This window comes from Erithacus rubecula (assembly GCF_903797595.1).
Source record: "Erithacus rubecula genome assembly, contig: SUPER_Z_unloc_7, whole genome shotgun sequence".
Classification (NCBI taxonomy): domain Eukaryota; kingdom Metazoa; phylum Chordata; class Aves; order Passeriformes; family Muscicapidae; genus Erithacus; species Erithacus rubecula.
In genome coordinates this window covers 1,199,513-1,222,179 of record NW_027635539.1, presented here as the reverse complement: position 1 = coordinate 1,222,179, position 22,667 = coordinate 1,199,513, and the positions used below count along the sequence as shown (strand labels likewise).

General features: G+C 41.5%; 1 protein-coding gene across 1 annotated transcript; it reads right to left on the bottom strand.

Moving 5' to 3' along the window:
• Positions 1 to 151: 151 nt before the first annotated feature.
• LMNB1 (lamin B1) lies at positions 152 to 22,177 on the bottom strand. Its single transcript, XM_079331709.1, has 11 exons — positions 21,572 to 22,177; positions 12,936 to 13,092; positions 12,003 to 12,128; positions 10,855 to 11,025; positions 9,417 to 9,542; positions 6,743 to 6,963; positions 5,150 to 5,375; positions 3,151 to 3,255; positions 2,669 to 2,788; positions 1,792 to 1,905; positions 152 to 897 (listed from the first exon to the last, which is right to left on the bottom strand). Exons 1-11 carry the CDS (start codon positions 21,916 to 21,918, stop codon positions 856 to 858), a joined length of 1,755 nt encoding a protein of 584 aa, XP_079187835.1. The 5' UTR covers positions 21,919 to 22,177; the 3' UTR covers positions 152 to 855.
• Positions 22,178 to 22,667: the final 490 nt, after the last annotated feature.

Sequence of the window (22,667 nt, the reverse complement as noted above, 5' to 3'; positions counted from 1 at the left end):
CATTATCAGAAGAAATCTTTGCATCTCAAATGCCAGTGTTCCATTTAATGGGACATTTCTTTAACTTCAAAGCCCATCAATTTCAAGGACTCAACACTCACTCAACTTTTAGCTCACTTCTAGGGAGAAACAAATTCCAAAAACTTCACTTTGTTACGCAGAGATACTTTATTAAATGTTTTTCAGACATTGGAATAATGTGAAAAGGACAGAAAAACTTTCAACATTGGCAAAATTACACTGTTTCCCATAATAATGTAGACTAGACCTCTAGAGACTCTGTTTTGTTACTAAAAAGTGTAAACAAGTAAGGCAATCCATATTAAAAGTTGCTAATTTATTAGGAAAAAACCACATAAGAAAATTTAAGCTGGTAATACTATTTTAGCAACACAACTACAAGGTACAACATGAATCTTCTTCCAGAATTAAAAACTCTAAACCAATCCCCAACAGCACCTAAAATACAAAGAGGTCGTCACAACTAGTCTAGAGTGGTACACTCTAAAAAAAAATAAAATAAAATAAAAAATCGATCCCCAAAACACACTGGAATATTCCTACTCCAGCAAGGTTTCAATGAAGAGAGATTGGCATTTAAAACTGAGAGAGACAGGAGCATCAATTCTCAATTCTCCTTGTTAGGAGCCACCAGCTCATATCCTGCGAGGAGGTCAAGATACTTGTGACAAAACTTTTTTTTTTTTTTCTTTCCAATGACAAAAAGGAGATTTAAGGCCATCAGACTCGCAGCTGTAAAAATTCACAGACAGGAAAAGAAGGTTGTGCTTCTCAGAAGGCTCTGTTCTGCAGGCAGGGATTGCTACGGCTGGAGGAGCCTGGAGGGGTGGAATTTCACATGACCACACAGCTGCTGTTGGATGCCCTTTGCTCTGCCTGTGAACAGGGACGACCAGTTAATACCAAAAAAAACACCCAAAACCCAGCAGCAATTTTTTTTTACTCAGAAGAATCTACTGTGCTTTTCAATATACACTTTTTAATAAGTATATATTAATTTTGCATGAATATATATTAAACCTTTATTAATTTATTTTTATATATTACATACTTTTTAATATATTAAATTATTGGCCTGGCATAGTACAAACAAGAATCAGCAAAGCCGACAAGCTGTTTTAGCCTGGAATTAAAAGAATGTTACATGTCCATTCCTATTGAGGAGTAATAAGAGGACAGGTATCAGAAAAATACAAATAATTGCCATATTTGAATCAGGGAGTATAGAGATGAATCTTGAGACGGTGTTATATAAAAAATTTAACATCCCTGATTTCCAACACAGTCCTTTCTTCTTGGTTTTCAGGACTTCATTTTTTCCAGCATGCCAGGGACATTTTCAAAGAGTTTTCAAATCTCTAATTTTATGTATCGGAGAAAAAAATGTGAACAGACCACCTAACGTGCTTTTCTCTATTAGAGGTAATGAGAGATTTAAATTCTCAAAACTTTCAGTAAATTTACCTGCTTAAGCCAAGCTTTACTAGAAACAATTGGTATGGGAGGTGGGAGAAGGAATCTTAGGAGGAAAGAGTTTAAGAGGAAAAAAAATTCCCCATATCTCAAACCTTTAAAAAAAATGTACTTCCCAGCAAGAGGATTTATTAGGCAATATTTTTACACTGGTTTCAATAAGACAGAGCTCCATGCTTTCAATAATTACTGATGAAAAAAATCCACACCTGATTTTAATTTTTTTAAAAAAGCAATTAATGACTTATATCTCAAAATTTTTAATGTAAATAACTTGTTAACCTTAAAAGAAAATACCTGCTGGCCATAAATGTCTTCCTCATCCAGAGGTTCAGCTGCTTCTTCCTCAACTTCCTCATCTTCCCCTTTACGTGCTGTTGTTCTGAACACAGTGGTTCTCTGAGCAACCTCCTGCAAGACATTTTTAATATCTGAACTCTTAGAAAAAAAGTTCTTTGGTTGCTCACCTGCTTAAGACTTCGAGAAATGAAAGCTCTAGCTGCTGGGGAAACTACATTTATTAATTTTTTTTTTTTTGGTATAACTTTGTATTCCTATTCCCATATCTTTGCCTGAGAGCCCCTGAATTTCAAAGTTATAATAATTTGGAGGGAAGGAGTTTACATTCTCCATTTCAAAGAAGAGCTTCTGCCTTTATTGGCAGATAGCTGTCCTTCAAACCAGGACACTGGTTCTTCCAAAATCTGCTTTTTTTCATATATATTTAAATATTTTCTTTCAACTGCTGTATGCCACAATAACTGTCTCACCCAAGTTTTAAATGACACCTCACTTGAATTAACTCCTCATTGCTCCATGTGGATTTCACTGTGGGATTCCCCACTCCTTGCAAGCACACAAAAAACTAATTTAGAAGACAAACCACTGAAGAGTTTACCAAAACTGTTTTCAAAGCATGTTCTAAGGCACTGCCCAGGCTCTTGGCATGAGAGAGATCCCTGAATAAGTAATTATTTTACTATTAAGAATCAATAGAGAGTAATAAAAAAAAAAAAAAACAGGCTTCAGTAGAAGCATTTCTAAACTGCAGCTAACTCTCCAAAAGGAGAAAATTTATGAAGCACTTTAGTGCATTCCTGTGTGGAGCCTAAATCTGCATCTTTGTAAGCGACACCGCCACAGGAAAAGCGCACACAGATCCGAGGTGCTTTACCTCTCCCTGAGAATTTTTCAGCACAACTTTCACATCTTCACCGGTGCCCCAGGAATTCTGGTTCTTCCAGATGAGGTCAGTGGGAGGGCTCGCAGTTACTCCAGCATTTGCAGCCCAGATCTGACAACAGAAGTCACACAGGAACTTTTTCTGCCAGTCTTAAAACATTTCCTAATTACTGATTCAATTAATTTCATATAAGTGACACTGTGAATCTCTTCCAGTGAGAAAAACCAAGTAACTTCCAAAGTTTTGTACAATAAAATACATGTGTTTTCAATGCAGAGACTTCAAAATATGTTATAGAATGTAAAGTTTTCACCTGCAGATGGTGAAAATTACTGCCTCATACAGAATGTTCTGAATAACATCTCTCTGTATTAATTGTCCCAGCAGGAAGGACAAAACTAAAAAAACCTTGTGAATTCTGACCCACAGAAACTGGCCTGAATCCCATTTCAAAATAGCAGCTGAAAACTTACTGTAACAGTCTGGCCTGCCTTTAGTACATATCTTGAGGTATATCTGTAACTTGCAGAAGTGTCTCCTATTTTTCGGATCATCTCCCAACCTCCCATTGGTTGATCCTAAGAAAAGAGACAGAAAAAAAAATAAATTCCACCAGCCTTCATTTTCTGTTATGAATATAGTGTGTTTTATCTTTCAGGTTGTGACACACATAAAACTTCCAGTGAAAAAGTTTATTACCATTTGATCTTCAGCATAGAATTATAATAATTTTAGGTAAATCTATCTTCTCTCTTACTTGAAGTTAAAGCTTAATACATCCTGCTTTTGAGATGTGATGTTACCTTGACTAATGTACATGATTTGTATCAGTTTTGTTATCACTTGGTGCAGAGAAATACATATTAGCAATATGGATCAAATATTAAAATCCCCTTACAAATATTTATTGTTTTTTGAAGCACAGAACAGCAAGCAGCCTTCTTAAAAACCAAACCCTGCTGTTAGTATTGTTGAAGTACTTTTAGTATGCACATCTGCCACCACATACCCCGTATTTTTTCATATAAACTACTTGAAAAGCATTAACAAATCATATACTAGGTATTTTTGAAATTTAAAATGAGAGTAAGCTTTTTTAACTCTCCCACCAACATAGTTTGTGATCATTCAACAGTTGCCACTGTCAGTTAAAATTATCTAAAATAAAGAACCTTATCTATTTCAGTGTATGCTGACATTCAGTTTGTCATTGCACCAAAACATACCATATTTAGAGAGGATTTTATACATTTTTAAAATCTATTTATTTATGTAGACTGTCAAAACACTTGTGAATATTCCCCAAGTAGTTTATCACACTGCACTACAGGGAACTGCTCAAATCTGGACCCCCTAGAAAAGTGCTAAAAACATGAACCACACATGGTTACTGGGAACAAAACTGATGCTTCTCCTTGCTTATGAAACAATAGATGTGTAGGTAAATGAAATAAAAGGTTAGGGGGAAAATCTATGTGGTGAACAAGTATGTGCGTGGCAGGTGGGAAGCTCAAAAAAAGCCTCAGAAAAGCAAAAAAAAAAAAAGGCAGGTTCTGACTCACTACAAATAGTTTTTGACCTAGCTGAATTGAATCATCTACACATTGAAGTGTAGATGACTCTTGACAAGAGAAATGTCAAGGTTTCTTGAATTCACTAAATGAAACCATTGCTCCCCAGGTGTGGTAATTACAGGTAATTACAGCCCACATTATCACTGTCTGGAGGAGCATGTCCATATCCTCACTGTTTAGAGGGGACTGGGACACTTGGAACCAGGCCAGTCCTTGTTGCCTGAATCATCATGATGAGCTGCCTTTCAGTGAAGACAAAGGAGGAAAATGAAATGTAGCTTACAGCATCACTTTGAAGCAATGTAAGGAGAAGCTGTGATTATTATTTATCAAAGGGCTCTTCATTTGTGCAGATAACGTGTACACTCTGAATATAAATTCCAAACTATTCACAGAATCAAGTAAGCCCAGTAGCCCCTCTAACAGCGACTTCGGGCATGGGACCTGAGGGCTCATGAAATTGTGGGTACAGCCAAGGAAGAAGAAAACCTTTGACTATGGAAAGATTAATGCAGATATAAGGGATATTGGCAATTAATTTCATCTAGACCTTTATTCCGCATCTGTGTATATTTCTTTTGGGCCTTTTTAAGGCAGAGAAAATGCTGAAAAGGCTTCTAAAGCAGCCTGGTGTCTGCTTGCAGTATTTCTAATCAGGAACAATGTGATCTGTATAGGTGTGTTACTTGCAAGGTGGAAAGCACAAGTATGAGGTTAACAACTTGGAGGACATTGCAGTGAAATAAAAGCACTGAAAATCCTTGGGAAAAAGTCACCATCAATCCAGAACAGTGAAAGCTTTCTTTGACACACCAGTTCCTTAATGCCACGGGGTCAGCACAAAGCCTGAGGATGCCCTCATGCCTCAGCTCCTGACACGTGTGGGGCACTTCCAAACCTGCTCAGAGGTGTTCTTCAAGCGGATGAACTTCCCATCCACGTCTATCTCCTCAATGGACACGTTCCCCGTGGCAGAGGCAGAGTGGGAAATGGTCACACTGCTGCTGGCTTCAGACTCCTCCACGTCGATCCTCTTCCTCTTGCCGCCAGCCGTGCGGACGCTGCGGCTGGACGAGGCTCGCGAGACCGTCACCCTGGAGGAAGGGCTGGGGGACAGCTTCAGCCTGGAGTAGGGAAGAGAGAACACACACACACACACACATCACATCAGAGAAAAGGAGGCTGAGGAAGGGACCTTCTTACTGTCCACGACTCCCCGGCGGGAGGGTGAAGCAAGCTAGGGGTTGAGCTCTGCTCTCAGGGAATGCATAACAGGGCGAGAGGAAACAGCTCAGGCTGGGCCAGGGATGGTGTGCACTGGGTATCAGGAGGGATTTCTTCACTGAAAAAGCAGCCAGGCTTTGCCCAGGAAAGTGCTGGAATCACCATCCCTGGAAGTGCTGGGAACACACATGGATGTGGCACTTGAGGACACGGTTTAGTGCTGACCACGGCAGTGCTGGGTCAACAGCAGGACTCAAATCTTTTCCAGCCTTAATGATTCCATGATTTGGTTTTACTTTTCTCACCTTCTTCTTTTAAATAAACTTTCTTCCACCTCCTCTTCTTCCCACAGATTTATACAGCAACACAGTACATAAAGCATGTTACATGAAAAAGTGAAGGCTTAAGTACTTAAGAGGTGAATAAAACACTGTCAAACAGCTGATTAATGTTCCTGGAGCACAGAATACTGATGGACTACTACATTAAGAGCATAAAAGCATTTCTGTGCTTTTGTTAAAGACTAAAAAGAAACAAAAACACTAGGAAGACTTAAGCCACTGTGGGAAATTAATGCAAAAATACAGTGACATGAAACCTTTGGCTGTTTCATCCCCACAGCTGAAAGGAATTAGCAGTGAGCAGCTCAGAATACAGCAAAGAACCAAACTACTTTAAATGACAGTTGTGACATAGGTGAAAATTCTCAGTATTGCAAGAACTCTGTGTCAGATGTGGAAAACGCAGCTGGTTGATGAGCTGGGCATCATCAACTGAGCTATGATTTTATTAACATTATTCTATACTTAAGAGAAATTTAGGTAACAATTATTAACCCTGTAATTAATTTTGAAGAACATTAACCATGGCAGCAAACAGGCACACAAATGACAATTCACTGCTTCTTCTGTGCTGGATCTTAAAAACAAAAACAAACAAACAAACAAACAAAAAAAAAACCCCACCAAAAAAAAAACCCTAAATCAAACAAACAAAAAAACCCACAACAAACAAACAAAAAAAAAGACAATAAACAAATTAAAGAAGAAAAAAAAAAAAAAAGTCATGCTTGCTGCCTTGATAGCTGGTCTGATAATCAGTGTGCTTGGTCTCAAAGGTGACTTAGAACTCTGTCAGACAGGAGGGGGCAAACCCAGTACCCTGGAAAGCAGTCAAGCATCACTAAAAATTGCTTTTGAACCAAGAAAGAGAAAAGAAAAGCACAGAGATAGCAGAGACACCACCTTGTTGCCATTTCCTTTCTTACCTCTCCTCTTCACCCTCCAGCAATTTCCGGTATGCATTGATCTCCATGTCAAGTGCCAGTTTCACATCCAGGAGTTGTTCATAGTCAGTCAGCTGCTCCTGCATCTGATTTCTCATCTCAGCAATTTCCTTCTCCTTCTCTGCCAGCATTTTGCGGTAGTTTTCCTGTTCCTGGGTCAGGTTGCTCTCCAGGTCCTGTGCTCTGTCCTGCCACATTCTAGACTAGAGAAAAAGCATTGAAAACATCAATAATTGTGCAAAGAAAAGCCCACCCAAGCCTCCACATGCTCTGCTGTTCAGGCAACAGGGAATTCAAAATACAGAAGTTACATCTCACTCTGAGTCCAAACTCATTTATGTTTAAATTCCTGCTCTACCTACTGCAAAATGTAAACACCTCAAATTCCAGTGAAACTTGCAACATCCTTGGAAAAATAACTACTTTACTCCATTTTTCTGAGGTCTGAAAATAAACTTCTGTACTTCAATTTACTTGGGAAAGAAAAACTGATCTGAAGAAGTCTACCTGTTTAACATGTGCTGGACAGGACAAAGTCTGAAATTGCACCAGGGGAGTTTTAGGATGGACATTAGGACAAATTTCTTCACTAAAAGGGCGGTCAGAAATAGCAATGGGCTGCCCAGGGAGGCAGCTGGAAGAGTTGCCACCCCTGAAGGTGTTTAAGTGCTCTGTAGTTTCCAGGTGTTTGCTTGATGCTCTGGTTTGGTGCTGCCAATTCTGAATTCTGGGAGGCAGCTCCCCTAAAGGAATAGGGGTTGTTAGTGAAAACCTGCCTGTCTACCCTTAAAGCCTCCAAGGCTTGCTCAGAGTGTGGTGATAAGCATTCATTGAAGAAATCTGATTTATCTCCTGTTTCAAAAATTCCATCAAGACAGCAGATCTTAAAATTGGACACTCGGAATGCTTATCAAAGAGAGTCCAAAATGATAGCAGCTTTAGGGTTTACTTTCCATAAGCATGCTTTCTTCTGTTTCATAGTCCCTTGAGATTTCATTTTTTTTTAATTAAAGGGCACAGGACAGGAACCAATGCCCAATAACCATGCAGTCTGCTATGCATGCACCCAAATTTAGGAAGTCACCACATATTCCAGAGACAGAGAGAGAAGCAAGTCTACATGTCTGACACAGGAGACCAGTGTAACTGGTTGTCAATGCTAAGAGGCAGATAAGGAATTTAATAAGTTGAGTTTCCTATCACATGGAAGATCACAGTAGTAGACTCCACTACACAGCTCAGTGCTAGCAACTCAAACCAGACCAGCACCAGGGATAACTTAGTGGTGGTAAAATGGAAAACAAAAGTATACTGGCTTGCTACTAATTCTACCAAAAAAAACTCCCAAAACACAGCAAAATGGTTTCTTGGTGCAAAAACTTGGTAAAAACGACAAAAAAAAAGTTGTTTTGCCCTGAAGTTGATTGCCCTGAAGTTAGCAACAAACACTTCAGCCAGTTCAGAAGCAAGTCCTCTGAACCAAGTTGCCACTGCTGAAGTTACAGGACAGGCAATTAACTTAAAAAACCTGTTGACTGAACCCCCAAAAGATGATGTTAATCTAAAGGCAGAAATAAGATATAAGTGGCCAAAACTTTCCATCCAATTCCTGTGGAACCTCATGCGCATTAACCGTATAACCTGATCTTTTCCAGAGACTCACTTGACTAGATAAAAGGAAAACTAGGAAGACTCTTACTAGTATCTGGCGATTTATTTGGAAAATTAGGAAGTAATGTCCCGCACATTTATATTTTTCACTCTAAATACACAATTTTGATGCCCTACAAGAGTCTACTGCACAGGAGGAGTAGAATTCAAAATGCATCACAGAAAGGATCAAACAGTACTAGTATTTTATATTCCTAAAAAGGTTTAAATGCTTTGTTGCATTTTCAAGTGAGTTACAAAAGCTTACTGCAGAACCAACTCCTAACACTTCTCATTTTCACTCCGCATTTTCCTCTGCAGTGCATACAATGTTACCAATAGGCCAGCAGTGAACATACTACTTTGTCAGACATTGTGTCATACCTCTCTGGGTGGGATCTATGCCCTCTGTGACCTAGGAATAAACAATTTCTGCTCAAGATCCTGCCCTACAAATGATCCAGTACAGTTATTTGATGTTTTTATTCAGTCTCACATTCCTAATCTGGGCAAGATCACATCATTAGTTTTTTGGGTTTTTTTGAGATGTCCAGATGCAAACTATATCTAGGATGAAAAGAGACTGCAAATTCCAGTTCTGGCTTTGAATGTTGCTTTGTAGAATTCTACACTAGACTAGTCCAGTCACTACTGAGCTTCTCAAGAGTGTCAAGAACATTTAATACATGTTTGTCTAAAACTGCCTCATCTATTCCCTGGAATTTTCAAAAAAGCCGGTTAATAGCACCCCATTTCAAACACTAGGTCTATAGCAGAATACTACACACAGAAAAATAAAATAGTGTTTGCCAAAAGGAGTCATTAAGGAATTTGAAGTACAGAGCAGTAGGAGAGAAGACAAACTCTGGCCGTGACGCCGAACAGACAAGTTAAGAGAAAGACAGACCTTTAATACAAAACCCAAAAACTGTGATGGAAAGAAAAGCCCTTTAATAGAAAAATCATCAGCTGTAAGCAGCAGCACTGAGGGAGCACAGCTGGTTACCTCTTTCTGGAGGCTGGTGACGTGGGAGGACAGGCTTTCGATGCGCATGCGGCTCTCATTCAGCTGCTCCCTGATGGCGTTGGCTGCAGAGCTGCTCATCTCCGAGTTCAGCCTGGCACTCTCCAGCTGCAGGGCAACAAAGTGAAGACATCAGTTTCAAAGTAACTTCCACCAGAAGAAGGAATGAATCACCCAAAAACCCACAGGACACGGCAAGCCACCAAGTTCCTCTCTGCAGCTCCAAAGCACTGAAATTTTTCTCTCTTTAGGGCTGAAATGTGGTGCCTCGGTTACCATGCTGGAGTGCCCTGCCTGGAATTCCAATTCTCTGAATATTTACTTAAGGATTAAAACTTCCCTTGTAGACGTTACTGAAATTGAGCTACAGAGTTCAGTTTTCATGCTGGTCAAAATTTATTTAATACGCTTAAACTGAAGAAGCTAAACAGAATTTATCAATTCTCTAAAAAGAGGAAAACTTGTTAACTTTCAGGCACTGGTACCAGTACTCTAAGTCACTAACACTTCATTCTATCACTTCAATTTTGATTAGTTTTACTTGTATAAAGTAACTAAATCATTCCTGCTGAACACTACCACACACACTTGAGCTACACCATAGATTTATTACATTTGTTAATGATAATGGTGAAAAGCAATCTAGTTAATTTTTTTAAACTAAGTTTCCAGAAATACAGAAAAGCATACCTGATGAGAAAGACCAAGAAAGCAATGAATGGTTGTAATTTTTGCTATACTGCATTTTTAACAATCTTTTCCAAGCCAGACTGAAGGCTTGGAGATAAGCAGGCTGAAAAGACCAAAACCAATACTAAAAAATTCAGTTTGCATGAACTTTCCTGCTGTAACATCCTACCTTGTTCTTAAAAAATACTAACTGCAACAAGTACAGCCACAGAAACCAGGTTCAGTTGAGACATCAGGGTGCCTGATGCTAAGCAACAGCAGAGGAAGGAAATGATGAAGTGTAACTGATTTCATCTTTTTGACTAGATGACTGAAAAACAGAAGTCACTGGGCATTGTAAAACTTCCCCATGACAGGGTCAGAGGACTCTATCTTGTCTCCTCAGCAAGCCCCATAATGAATTTTTATACAAAACATGGGACAAGTTACTGACCATTGCCAGTATCATGCTTAACAATGCATAAACTTTCCTTGAATTCACTGTTATCCCAGCATTAATCACTTTTCCCCTCAGATCACCTTCACACAGTGCTTCTTTCCCTTCTCTTATTGTACCTGATGAATTAAAACCTGATCCCAAAGCCAGATGTGAAAATGCAAATCTGCGTTCAAACGCATGCTAATTTCAAACCCAACTCCCTAATAAACTCCTCTGAGCTGGCAGCAATTATGCCATTAAGCAAAACAAAAACAAAGCACATCAAACAGCTGTGTGAAAACAGGTTCTCACCTTGGAATGGTAGGTCTCTTCGAGCTCTTCTTTGTACAGCTTCACTTGTGCATCGTGCTGCTCTCTGATTTCGTGGAGAGCCTGGGCCAGTTTGTGCTCGTATTCAATCTGACGCCCTGAATCCACCTCCACCAGCCGAGTTTCGTGCTTCCTTCTTGTCTCATTGATTTCCTGTGACAACCAGAAAAACATGGTAACACTCAGCAATCACAGGACAAGAATTTCAGAAGACTACCCTGCTGAGTAGGGAGTAATTAAGTTCTGGTATCAGATTATTCTAACATGAAACTTTTAGTAGAAACAATCTCCCCAGTGTTATTTTGTAACAGCCACTCATTAAAATAAAAGCTAGGATATCATCACCATTTTTTTCTCAGATTTGTCTGAACTTTCAATAAATACATCTTATTACCATTATATTTCAGAAATACATGCCTCCTTTCTTGAGATATCTTCTGTGCTTCAATAAAATAAAACTACTGTGAAATAACAGCCACCCAACTCTCCCTATTTACTTGTGTGCTTGCCTGTGCCTTCTCTGGAAAGAACAGGATTCTAAAACGTGAAGCAAAGCTGAAAATACTCCCAGAAAACCAACAAACAAACAAAAAAACCCCAAGGGAACAAAAGACAGTACAGTCAAGTACATTTGTTACTGACCTAAGATTCCTCCTGGAAAGCCAGAAGGGCCACAGGTAAAAATAAGGGTGACAAGAAAAAAAGTTCTAAAAGACAACTATTCATACACTTCAGTTTCCATTATTCAAAGGCATCCTATTAAAAAAGTCTGTAATTAAAAACATTGCAGGTCCAGAGCACCTGAGTCTCCCTCCACTTTATTTCTTATGATGGGATTATGTGGGAAATTACTAACTTACTTTCTCATTAATAAAAAAAGACATGTGCATTAGATACCAGGATCAGAATTTAAGATGAATAACATGATACATGATGTTATTTCACCACAAGAATTCAGAGTTAAAATCACTTTTCCTAGAAAAAGGAGGTTAGAAATCTTCACACTAGGACAGAGGTAAACAAGACAACTTGTACAGGTTCCTCCCAAACTAAATTCTTTTCCTACTCTAGAGCGACCTCCCAGTTATCTTATTCTCTTTAAGAATGTTAATTCTTGAGGCTAAATTTACCTCCTCATACATATTTTTACGGAATTCCAGGTCTTCAATGAGGCTCTGACAACGGTTTTCAAGGTCCACCTTCTGCAAGGTTTCATTTACAAGCTGGTCCTTGGCAGCCGCTAAAGAAGCTTCAATCTTTAAGAAATGAAAGAATCAACACAACAATCATGCAGCAGAACTCACACAATGGCCAGAGCCTCACAGAACTACAGCTAGCTACACATTAAGGTTCAAATTCACAATCAAATCCCAATATTTACCCCAGTAATATTACATATCACACACATACACTTTTGCAGTTGCATATACAAGTGAGTTCTATGTATTTCACAGTAGTAACTGGCATTAAAATTGATACTTCATAATTTTTCTTACAATTTAATTTTTAATACAAGGAAAACAACAGTTTCCTGGTCTCCACAACTTGTCCCCTTGAGGTAGTGCTGCTCAATATCACAAATCAAAAGGCTAACAAAACTAGGACAAGAGGTTTTTCTTCCTCATTGTTCTAATCAGAACATGGAGAACCATTCAGAACCAAAAGGAGGGCAGAGAGAAACTGTTATTTGTCAGTTATTATCTGTTCTTGTGAAGCCAATCTGCCCTCCCAAAGACAGTTCTGAAAAGTGTCGAGTGTACTCTGAGTTTTGACCTGCTTTCTTCCCCCTAAGTAACATCCCTGGTAATTCTAGCATCTGCAATTTTAAGACCTGTCTCTTCCACCATTCATGTTTTTAAAAAAACTCAACAGAATGGACTCAGAAATCTATTCAACATAGTTTCTATAGTGTTGAAAGTGAATTATGTTTTTTTCTAGCTGTGACCAGATTACTGGTTTTCATCCTTTTTTGTTACAAAGTTATATTTTATGAGATGGGCAGCTCATAATATAGAAAACCTCAACGTGCTCACAGAAATTGATGGTTAAATGTTTCTTCTCACCTCTGTAATTTTATCTTTCAAATCTTCAATTTCTCCCTCCAGACTTTTCTTCTCACCAAGAGCTGTGGCCAGTGCAGCTTCTTTTGAATTCAGGGCTGCTTCAAACTCACGAAGTTTGACTTGGGCTCCATTGAGGTCGGATTCCTTTTTTGCATAGCTGGAAACCAGAGAAAGTGGTTGCAAGAAAACCTAGAAATGCCCATAAAGTCAACTGTTGACTAACAAAGAAATCTAAATACTGAACTTGAGAAAGCCACGTCAAAACCATTTTGTGTTAGCTAAATTTACTGTGCTTTGCAGGACCTTTCAAAAACTGGGTCTGAGGGAACAGACCCAAATCCTGTCTATGCAACAATATCAGCCAACATAGAAATTACACTGGTGCAGAGGTGATGCAATTTATTCATGAAGGAGAGCACAGAAGATTTTCAAATTACTTTCAAATTAGTTTTGTGTCTAGACAAGCTGTCAAGCATTTTCTGGGTGTTTATTTCCTAAACCAGCATATTCAAACAGAGAAATCAAAAGAGAAAAATGTAATGCACATAAAAACAAGTTTATTATCTGCAACTAATGCTGTAACAGCTACTATCAAAAACAGGAGAAAGGAAAGCCACATTCATGAATCAAAATGTTTCTTGTCCTTTAGATGGCACAAGCAACCATTAAATGTGTAACAAGTTCTTCAACCTTGGAGTTCATTCTTTTTCTGCCCAGGATATCCACATTTGCCTATCAAGGGCAGTAGCAAGCAGAAGTCCTAGATGGTTTTAACTGTACTATGAACTTTTTAAAGGAATGAACAGATTTAGGCTCAATAATACTACAGCTGGCACATACATCTTCAGTTCTCATGATTTTCTTTCCAGATTGGGAGGAAAAAAAAAAACAAAACAAAACCAAAAAAGCCCTCAAGCAGAATTAACAACATAATGCTGAGAAAACTTAAAATTGAATAAAGATATATTCAGAATATATCCATTACTCTTTTTATCACTGTACAGCTTGTAAGACACAACAGCAACACTTCTTGACAAAATGAGAGCTAACGCAAAATCAACGCTATTTTAAAAGAAGAGACCCTCAGCTTTGAAAGTTCCTTTTTTCCCAAGATTACCTGCAGTTAGCATGCTCAGGAGAGGTGTGTGCATACAGAGGCACACAGGCATGGAATGGATGTCTGGAGGTGCCAGCACCACAGCCACGCCACATGGCAGGCTTTACGCAACAGACTTAGCGCCTGCTAATCCTGATCCCGTGGGATTAGCCCTGCTCCCCCCGTCCTGTGCCATCCAAGGGGCAGGCTCCTGGCTGTCCAGGAGCCCCTGAGACAGACAAAAACACTCTCTTCTGCACTCAGCTGCTCAACACTCCCCACTCCCTTCATGGCATTTCACTGCTCAGACCCACAGCTGTATCCACAAAGCTCAGACAAAACCACAGGATTTAGGGTTTGGACACTCCCGTTTCCAACTCTCTGCATTATTCCCTAGAGGTTCTGTCCTGTCCTTCCTCTTCCACCCAGGCCTGTTGGAATTTCAGCATGCAAGGATGGTGTGCAATAGAAGAGGAGAAAGAAGGAAGGTAAGGTGTCTTGCCCTGGTACAAAAACCCAATTTCTCCATCCCCTATTAAGAAGTAGGAGGGCCCAACATTAGACATTTCTTGTTCGACCACTGCTGGGGAAAAAAAAAACAAACCCAAAAAAACCCCACAAAAGCTTTAATCAAAACATGAAGAAACTACTTCTCCCATGCTGAAAGCAAGCCTACCAAATCAGACCCTGAAATGAGAAAAGTTGCAGAGCTATAGAGTGTTCTGCTCCCCAGTCTGCCCCACATTATCCTGGATCCTGAAACAGGGAGATTCCCCACAATACGCCACTATCCAAAGTGTGTGGATACCTTAAAACTACTTGGATTTTAAATTATTTTAACACAAATACCTTTTTAATGCATTTACAGACTGGAAGGCAGCTGAGAAAAACATTCTTGCTGTGCATCAGCAGAGAAAAAAGGGTATATAAAATGGATAGCAACAACATGACTAAAACTCTGTGTAGTACCTGTGCCACAGTAAGTATTACCAGTTAGATGAGCTTGTTTCTGGCTTGTTTGCAAGAAAACTTTCTGTGAAGCCACACTATAATTAATGACACTAAAGCCACAGCAGGGGGGTGGTGGGTGGGTGGAGAATTAAAATTAAGCACTATTAGTTGTTACTGACATGAGTTGTCTAAGTATGAGACAGCTCATCTGAACACATTCTCAGAGAGAAAACAGAAACTGGAGCTCAACACTTCAAATGCTAAAAGACAGATGAAATCTTAGCAACTCAGCAGTGTCATCCCAGCCCTAAAGGGAATACAGAAAATATCAGAAAAGCCTCAGTGATTTATAAAAACAAACACTAATGTATACAATACAGACTTCACCCTTACACCCACTAATTTTCTACCAGGAAGAACTCCAGCCTCTTGACAAGAGCTGGCTTCTTCCTCCCCAGAGACCCAAAGTACATCTGAATAAAACAAATGAAAAAACCTCAAACACCTTCCTGTTGCAGTGTTCAGGAATTACCTAGAACTGTACTCCTTTTCAAGTAGTTTGAGTCATGAAAGGAAAATAAAAGCAAAGAAGTAATTGCTGGCTTGCATCTTTTTCAAAGAAGCAGCTTGGTTTTTTTCCCTTTTGACTTCAAAGTACGTGGATCTTCTTATCCATGGCATTGTTAACAACCACCTAGAATTTCCCATGATCTCCTTAAACTTCTTGCTAAGTTAACAGAAAAGCCATTAAAAAATACAAAACCAAAATGAACCAAACCAACCAAAACCCAAATAAATCTTTTTCTAGCTGTTCAATAAACTAAACTGACCATCTGGAGCCAGACAAACTACACACCTTAATGCAAAACAAGCAGTCAGCAGCTAGACCTCGGGAGGTAAAATTCAAAAGTTCCTTTGACACCGACAAAGTGCACGATGCTACCACCCTACAGCAGTTTCTTTTCACCTCCCACACCCCACCCACAATTTTCTGCCACTGCTTAAGAGTCTGATCACAAAGCTAAGCATTACCAACATTAATCAAAACCTCTTCGAAAAGCATTGGCTTTCAGCCAAGTCATGACATAGATACACACTTCTGGTAATTCCTGATAATGCAACCTATATTTAGACCCATATAAAATTACAATTACAGCGCAGTGGGCTGGTTTTCTACTCCAGTTGTAGAGAAATATGAAAATAATAAAAAAAGCCCAACTGCAGTCACGAATTCTCTATGTTTTATTTAGCTAGCAATTTCACACATTTTTTCCCTATGACAGTCAAAATTCTATGGCTGTATTCTGCAAGAAAGTGACTTAACACTAAAGAACATTCAAATTTCTTTAACAGAAGTCAATATAAAAATAGTAACTGTAGCAATTTTCCATTAATTAAATATATGTATCGTGATTTCAACTTGTCTCACCTATCCTATTTAAATGTAGTGTTTGAAACCAACAACACCACATCATCTCTGGTCACATACTGCTCAGCTGTAACCCTTCTTGAAGTCACAAATCCAACCTGAAGCTCATGATCATCTATGTGAATTCTATGACCCCATTTCTAAGCAGAACCTACACATATGAACACATATCAAGCCACTGCCTGTTACCCTGTCATCATTGCATGTCCACGTATTTGAGATCAAATATTTATGTTCTACACTGCACAGAAGACATGCTTACTTGAGAATATAAATTCCTACATTTCAGTGGCTTGATTTATTTCACAACAAGCTAATCACACCACTCCTTGCCCCTCTGAGTACTCTATGGTACACATCAAAAACAGCAACAGATTTCGGATTAAAGCTCTGGAAGTCCCCCAGACTCCAATCTCTACCTCATTTTTCAAGATCACCTACAATAACAAAAAGATGCCTCAAAAAATTTCTAGTCATCCTCCTTTCCACCTCCTCCTCCACCTCCTTACAGCACACATATGGACCCTGGAAAACCCTAAAACAGGTGTCTCATCTTTGCCTGCACCAACACCACCTGGTTCTATGTAGCTGCTCAGGATACCAGCTGCAGAGAGCCACACACTTGCACAGTAATTCAAGCCACAGGGTGATGGAAAGCTGCTCCTGATATTTATTTAATGCCTAATCTCAGTGCAGAAATGTACTTCAGAGTATAGATGGGAAGGAAGGCCAACTGGAGATTCAAAGCCAGACAGACAGATAAATTATCACTTTGATATTTAAAATTAAAGTTTAGTTCCTTGTCACAACTACATTTGCTACTAATGCTTGTACTCTACAAAACACCTGAAGATAATAAAGGAAGATTACCAACACTTCAATAAAACACACAATTTCCTTCGCAGTTACTTTAATCACATTGTCTCCTCTTCCAGGAGAGCAGATGTCCCTCAGCACTGGCAAACTGCCACAGGGAAACCTCAGCCTGCCAAAGACAAATGTAAACAGTGGGTTTCCTACATGAACTAGTGTTAACACCAGCTCATGCCTCCTAAAGAACATAATTTCCTCACACAACCAACCAACCAACCAAGTGGACAAGCCTAGCTGGGAATTTTTGACCTGCCGTACATTTAATTAAGCCCCCATCACAAACATTCCTTGAAATAAATTTTCTTTATCTTGGAAACCACTTCCACCAGTGGAAAACTATGCTGAAACTCGACCCACCATCACAGCCACACAACACAAGGGCCAGCCTGGCTTCCTGAACAGCCCTTGTTCAACGGGACTTGGTGACACAGCTGTGCCAAACCTCACAATGTGCACCCTTGTTTAGTTAATTGCTCCAGTGACACTCGAGACCTTTTTCCCCCCATCTACACTCAGCAGTTCTCCCTGGTGTGCCCTCGTGGCAAATGATGAACTCATGACACATTTCCCCTCAAAAGCAGAAGCTTTATCCAGTCTTGCAGGGTGTGATGGAGCAACTGGGACCTGCTGCTTTAAAGATGGCATTATGACATGCTCAAGGATCACATCTTTCACTGTTTTGTATGCCTTGCCTATTTAACCGTTTTCTTATGAAATATGGCAGCAATCTGAGCTCCCAGCCAAAGCACTGCTGCTCCATTCAACCTAAAAATAACAGGAATTGTTACCCCCAAATATTTTGTCATTAACTGTATTATCACACATTTTGAGACTTCATGATCCCACTACCTACAGGCAACTACGTCCTTTCATCTGCATTGTTCATGAGCAAATCCAGCAGCTGGAAATCAACATGCATAGACATTTTTTCTGTGGAGCTACTGCTGGTGTCTTCCACAGTCCTTGACTGCAAAATTGTAGCAGTCACAAATAACTACACTACTTATTTAAAGGACAGAAGTAAAGGCACGTCTCTACAACAGCCACCACCAATGGCAAAGCATACAATAAAGTCTTGCCTAATCACAAATGAAAAAATAGATTAGAAATACTGTGGAATTGGTATGACCTCTCAATTCTTTCTCAAACTGTAGAAGAGAGATCTCCCTCTTCTCCACCTCCCAAGAGCTCTCCAAGAATTCTATACACCTAAATTCAAATTACATGTTTTTGGGTTTTTTTCCCCAAGTCTTGAGATAGAGATTTATTTTCCTTTATCTCCATTCTGCCCATCACAAGCTTCCTACTTACACAAGCGTATTACTTTCCCATCCCCTCCCCAGAAGAGAAATAGGGAAGCTGCTTTTTTTTAATCTCACTTTTTTTCCCCCTCAGCTCTCTGCAGATTTGAAATACCAAGGGAAACCTTCATATTTAGCTGCTGCAGAACCCACTGTATGGCAAGCACTCTAGAAGGAGAGTATGCAACAAGTCTGCTATATATAGGAGTGTCAGCTAAAGAAACAAATGCTTGAGGGGTTAGAAGTATAAACAGAGTATGCTTTTTAGTGCATCACACCATATACATGGCACTGAAGTCAGCAAATCCAGTAAATAGGTGACTGGATCTTTAATTTTTGTAAAGAAAGAATAAGAGAAGTCCTACAGCACTTTGAGAGTAACTAGAAGTTGAGTTTGATGCACTAATTCAAAGAGTGACTGCAAGATGACTGGAATATAATGGATCAAGCAATTAAGAAGGATGTTGTGCTAACCAGAGAAAGCAAAGTTGCTCAAGAATAACAAGTTCAAAAATATTCAAACAGCACAAGAAGGCCAGCTATCAGTATCAGACCATGAATGATACTGATCAGCTTCAGATAACTAAGTGGCAAATCATCTTTGTTCCCTGCACAGACCCAGAACACCTTTAGAGCCATTTCTTCTCACATTTATCTCCACTGGCTCTGCAGGGAATCAAAGCCATCAGTAATTTGCGTGTTATTACATGGCTACCACAGTACCTAAACCATAGAAGTCAAACATGCCACGAAACTTGTTGTTTTTTCCCCCAACCGGCTCTGTTAGATCCAAACTACTACATACTCACATTTAAACTAAAGTCAGTGAACACTGCAGTTCAGCTTTCTGAGAGGGCAAGGAAAATTCTATTGAGATCACACAGTCTCAGCTTGCCTTGCAAACCTTTACAATACTACTATTCACACTTGTGCAAAGTGTTTCTAAAACTACTTTTTGTCGGATTATAATGTGACTTAACAGCTTTAAGAAGCCAAGAGGGAAGTGTGCTCCACTTCCAGTTAAAAAAACCCTTGACTCCTTTTTAAGACTTTGCAAACAGAATTACAGATAAGCTTAGATATCCCAAAGATATCCATCTTAACAACACTCCAAGACTACTAAGAAACTGCACACCCATCCCATCGTGAGGTGTGGCACCAAACAACACCAAAGAGCCACAAACAACTGGAAACCAGGAGCCTCAAACAGCATTAAGTGCTGGTTTTGCTAAACTATCCAGGAGTTCTTAGCAATAAACACCCTGTTCAGACCAAAACATCAGGTTTTTGCAAGTATCTCATCACAGGCAAATGCAAGACAAAATATGCAGATGTCCATGTTCACATTATTAATGCCTTGATCCCAGCCACAAAAAGATCCCAAACCAACACATGGAGTCTTGTGAGAAGCTGACACAAGCTTACACTCAGTAAAATCACTAAGGGATGAAAATTCCTGGCTTGACCTCGGAGTCAAGTAATGTTGGTGCCTGTCTGCAGCTATACCGGGCTTTCCTTATCACTGTCAATGACCGCTTTGATTTAAGACCTTCATAAGGTGCCAAGAGGTAACCTCAAGAACAACCAATTTCACTAATTACAAGCTCATGGTTTTAGTTTTTTAAATAACAGAGTCCAAAAGATATCAGAGCCGTCTCCAGACGCCCAAAAAAATCTATATGCTGGTTACACATTAAGTATCTTTTTCATCATGAAAAATCAGGGCTGAGAGGGCATTTAAGACACAGTAGCAGACGAAGAATAACAACTCGAGATTTTTCCCTCTCCCAACAATTGACACAGTTTGTGATTCCAAGACTAAAGCGCAAATGCCTAAAACTGCAGCAGACACAAAACTCAAATTGAAGGTAAACACAAACAAGGAATCAAATAAACAATTGAATCGAGTCGAACGTCTAAAAAGCACAATCTAGTGTCTCAAAATCAGTTTGCTGCAAGAGCGGTGATCTTGGCACTGTGCCCTGAAGCCGTCAATCTGGGGGATGTGTGTATACAAATTCTACTTTTTGTAATTTGTGAACATCCAGGAAGGCACACAGAAATTACAGTTCTCTTTGGTTTTAAGTATGCCCCACGTACTAGCTAGTGAATATTTTCATATCATGAAGGTAATCCGCTTCAGAAAAGTTGTTTTTCATTCCGAAGCAGCCTGAGCCTTAAAAACAGTCCCAGGTCTGTGCAGGGGGCGGTGAATTCAATCACAGAATGTTAACGGACTGGAATAGACTCTAAAGTCCGTGCAGTCCCAAGAGGCAGAGATGCCACTGACTACAGCAGATCGTTCGGAGCTTCATCAAGCCTGCCCTGGAACACTTCCAGGGATGGGGTGTCCACAGCATCCCTGTGGATGCCAGGGCATCGCCTCTCTCACAGCCAAGAATTTCTATCCAAATATCCCATCTAAACCTACCCTTCTTCAGTTAAAAGCCATTCCCACCTTGTCCTGTCACTCAGAGCCCTTGCCCAAAATCCCTATCCACCTCCTTTACTTACAGGAAGGTGCTTTAAGGTCTCTCTTACTGCGGGAAGCAACCAGAGCACTTCAACTCATTTTTTAAGCGCCAGCGTCCCTGTACAACCTGTTCCAGCGTCTCACCACCCTCACAGTAAGGAATTGCAGGCTAATACCCATCCTATCTAACCAAAACTTCCCCCTTTTTCCGTCTGCAGCGGCCGGAGCCATCCCGACGGGCACCTGGACCGGCCGCGGATGCTGCGGGGACCGGGACACTCTCACCCGGCAGGGGCGGCGCTCGGGGCCGGCGCTTCCCGCCGGGGCGGAGCGGCGGCAGCGCTGCCCGTGCCTCATTCATTCCCTCATTCATTCCCGGATTCATTCCCGGCCGCGCAGCCCCCGGCGCAGCGCGGGCAGCACCGCGCGTACCTCCGCCGCCGCTCCGCCCGCATCCCCATGTCCATCCCTCTCATCCCGCGGATGCTCCCCGGCCCTTCCCCCGCTGCCCACCTGCCCAGCAGCTGCTCGTGCTCGGCGCGCAGCTTGCCCAGCTCGATCTGCAGCTTGGCGCGCTCCCGCGCCGTGTCGTCCAGCACCCGCCGTGCGTCCGCCAGCTCCGCCTCGTAGATCGCCTTGAGCCCAGTGACCTCGCGACCCCGCACCTCCTCCCGCTGGGTCACCTGCAGCTGCAGCGCGCTGTTCTCCGTCTCCAGGCTCCGCACTTTGTCGATGTACACGGCCAGTCGGTCGTTCAGCTGCCGCAGCTCCTCCTTCTCCTGCAAGCGGGAGATGCGCGTCGGGCTCTGCGGCATCGTGGCGCCGGCTGGGCCTCGGGTTCGCGGCGTGGGGTCGGCCATGGAGCGCTGGCGGAGGGGGACACCAGCGGGGCGGAAAACAGCCGGGGACCAACGGACAGGCGGACGCACGGACCGACCGCCACCGTCTCCTCCTCCTCCGCCGGCTCCGCACCGATCCAATATGGCCGCGCGCCCGCCCCGCCGCGCCGGACCGCGCTCGCGGCCCTCCTGCCCACGTGATCGCGCACCAACCAATCGCGAGCCGTTTTCTCCCGCGGGCTAAATTCAAAACCCTCCAACTGCCGGCGGGCGCGCCACTGAGGCCACGCCCCCCGAGCCACGCCCACGCCCCGCGCGTTTTCCCGCCCCCTGTTCCCGCCCATGGCCCCGGACAAAGGGACCCGCGCCTTGCGTCCCCTCCCGCCGCCGCGCCCCGCCGTCCCCGCACGGCCTCCCCGCCGAGCCCCTCGCCTGGCCCAGCCGTGCCGGGCAGATGTACTTGTTTGGCAGTGTGACTGTAAATTAATAATCACGGCATAAATCCGGATGGATGACCGAGCCCAGTATTTTGCCGTGTGTTTCTTGTTTCAAGAAGAACATGGCACTGAGCGCTGCGTTCAGGCTTTCCTTAAGCACCTCCAGGGATCGTAACACCAGTACTTGAAGAAATTCTTCATGATGTCCAACCTAACTCGCTCCCTCGGCACAGCTTCAGGCTATTCCCTGTTCCCTGGGAGCAGAGCCCAACCCCGCGGCTGTCCCCTCCTTTTCAGGGAGTTGTGCAGAGCCACAAGGGTCCCCCTGAGCCT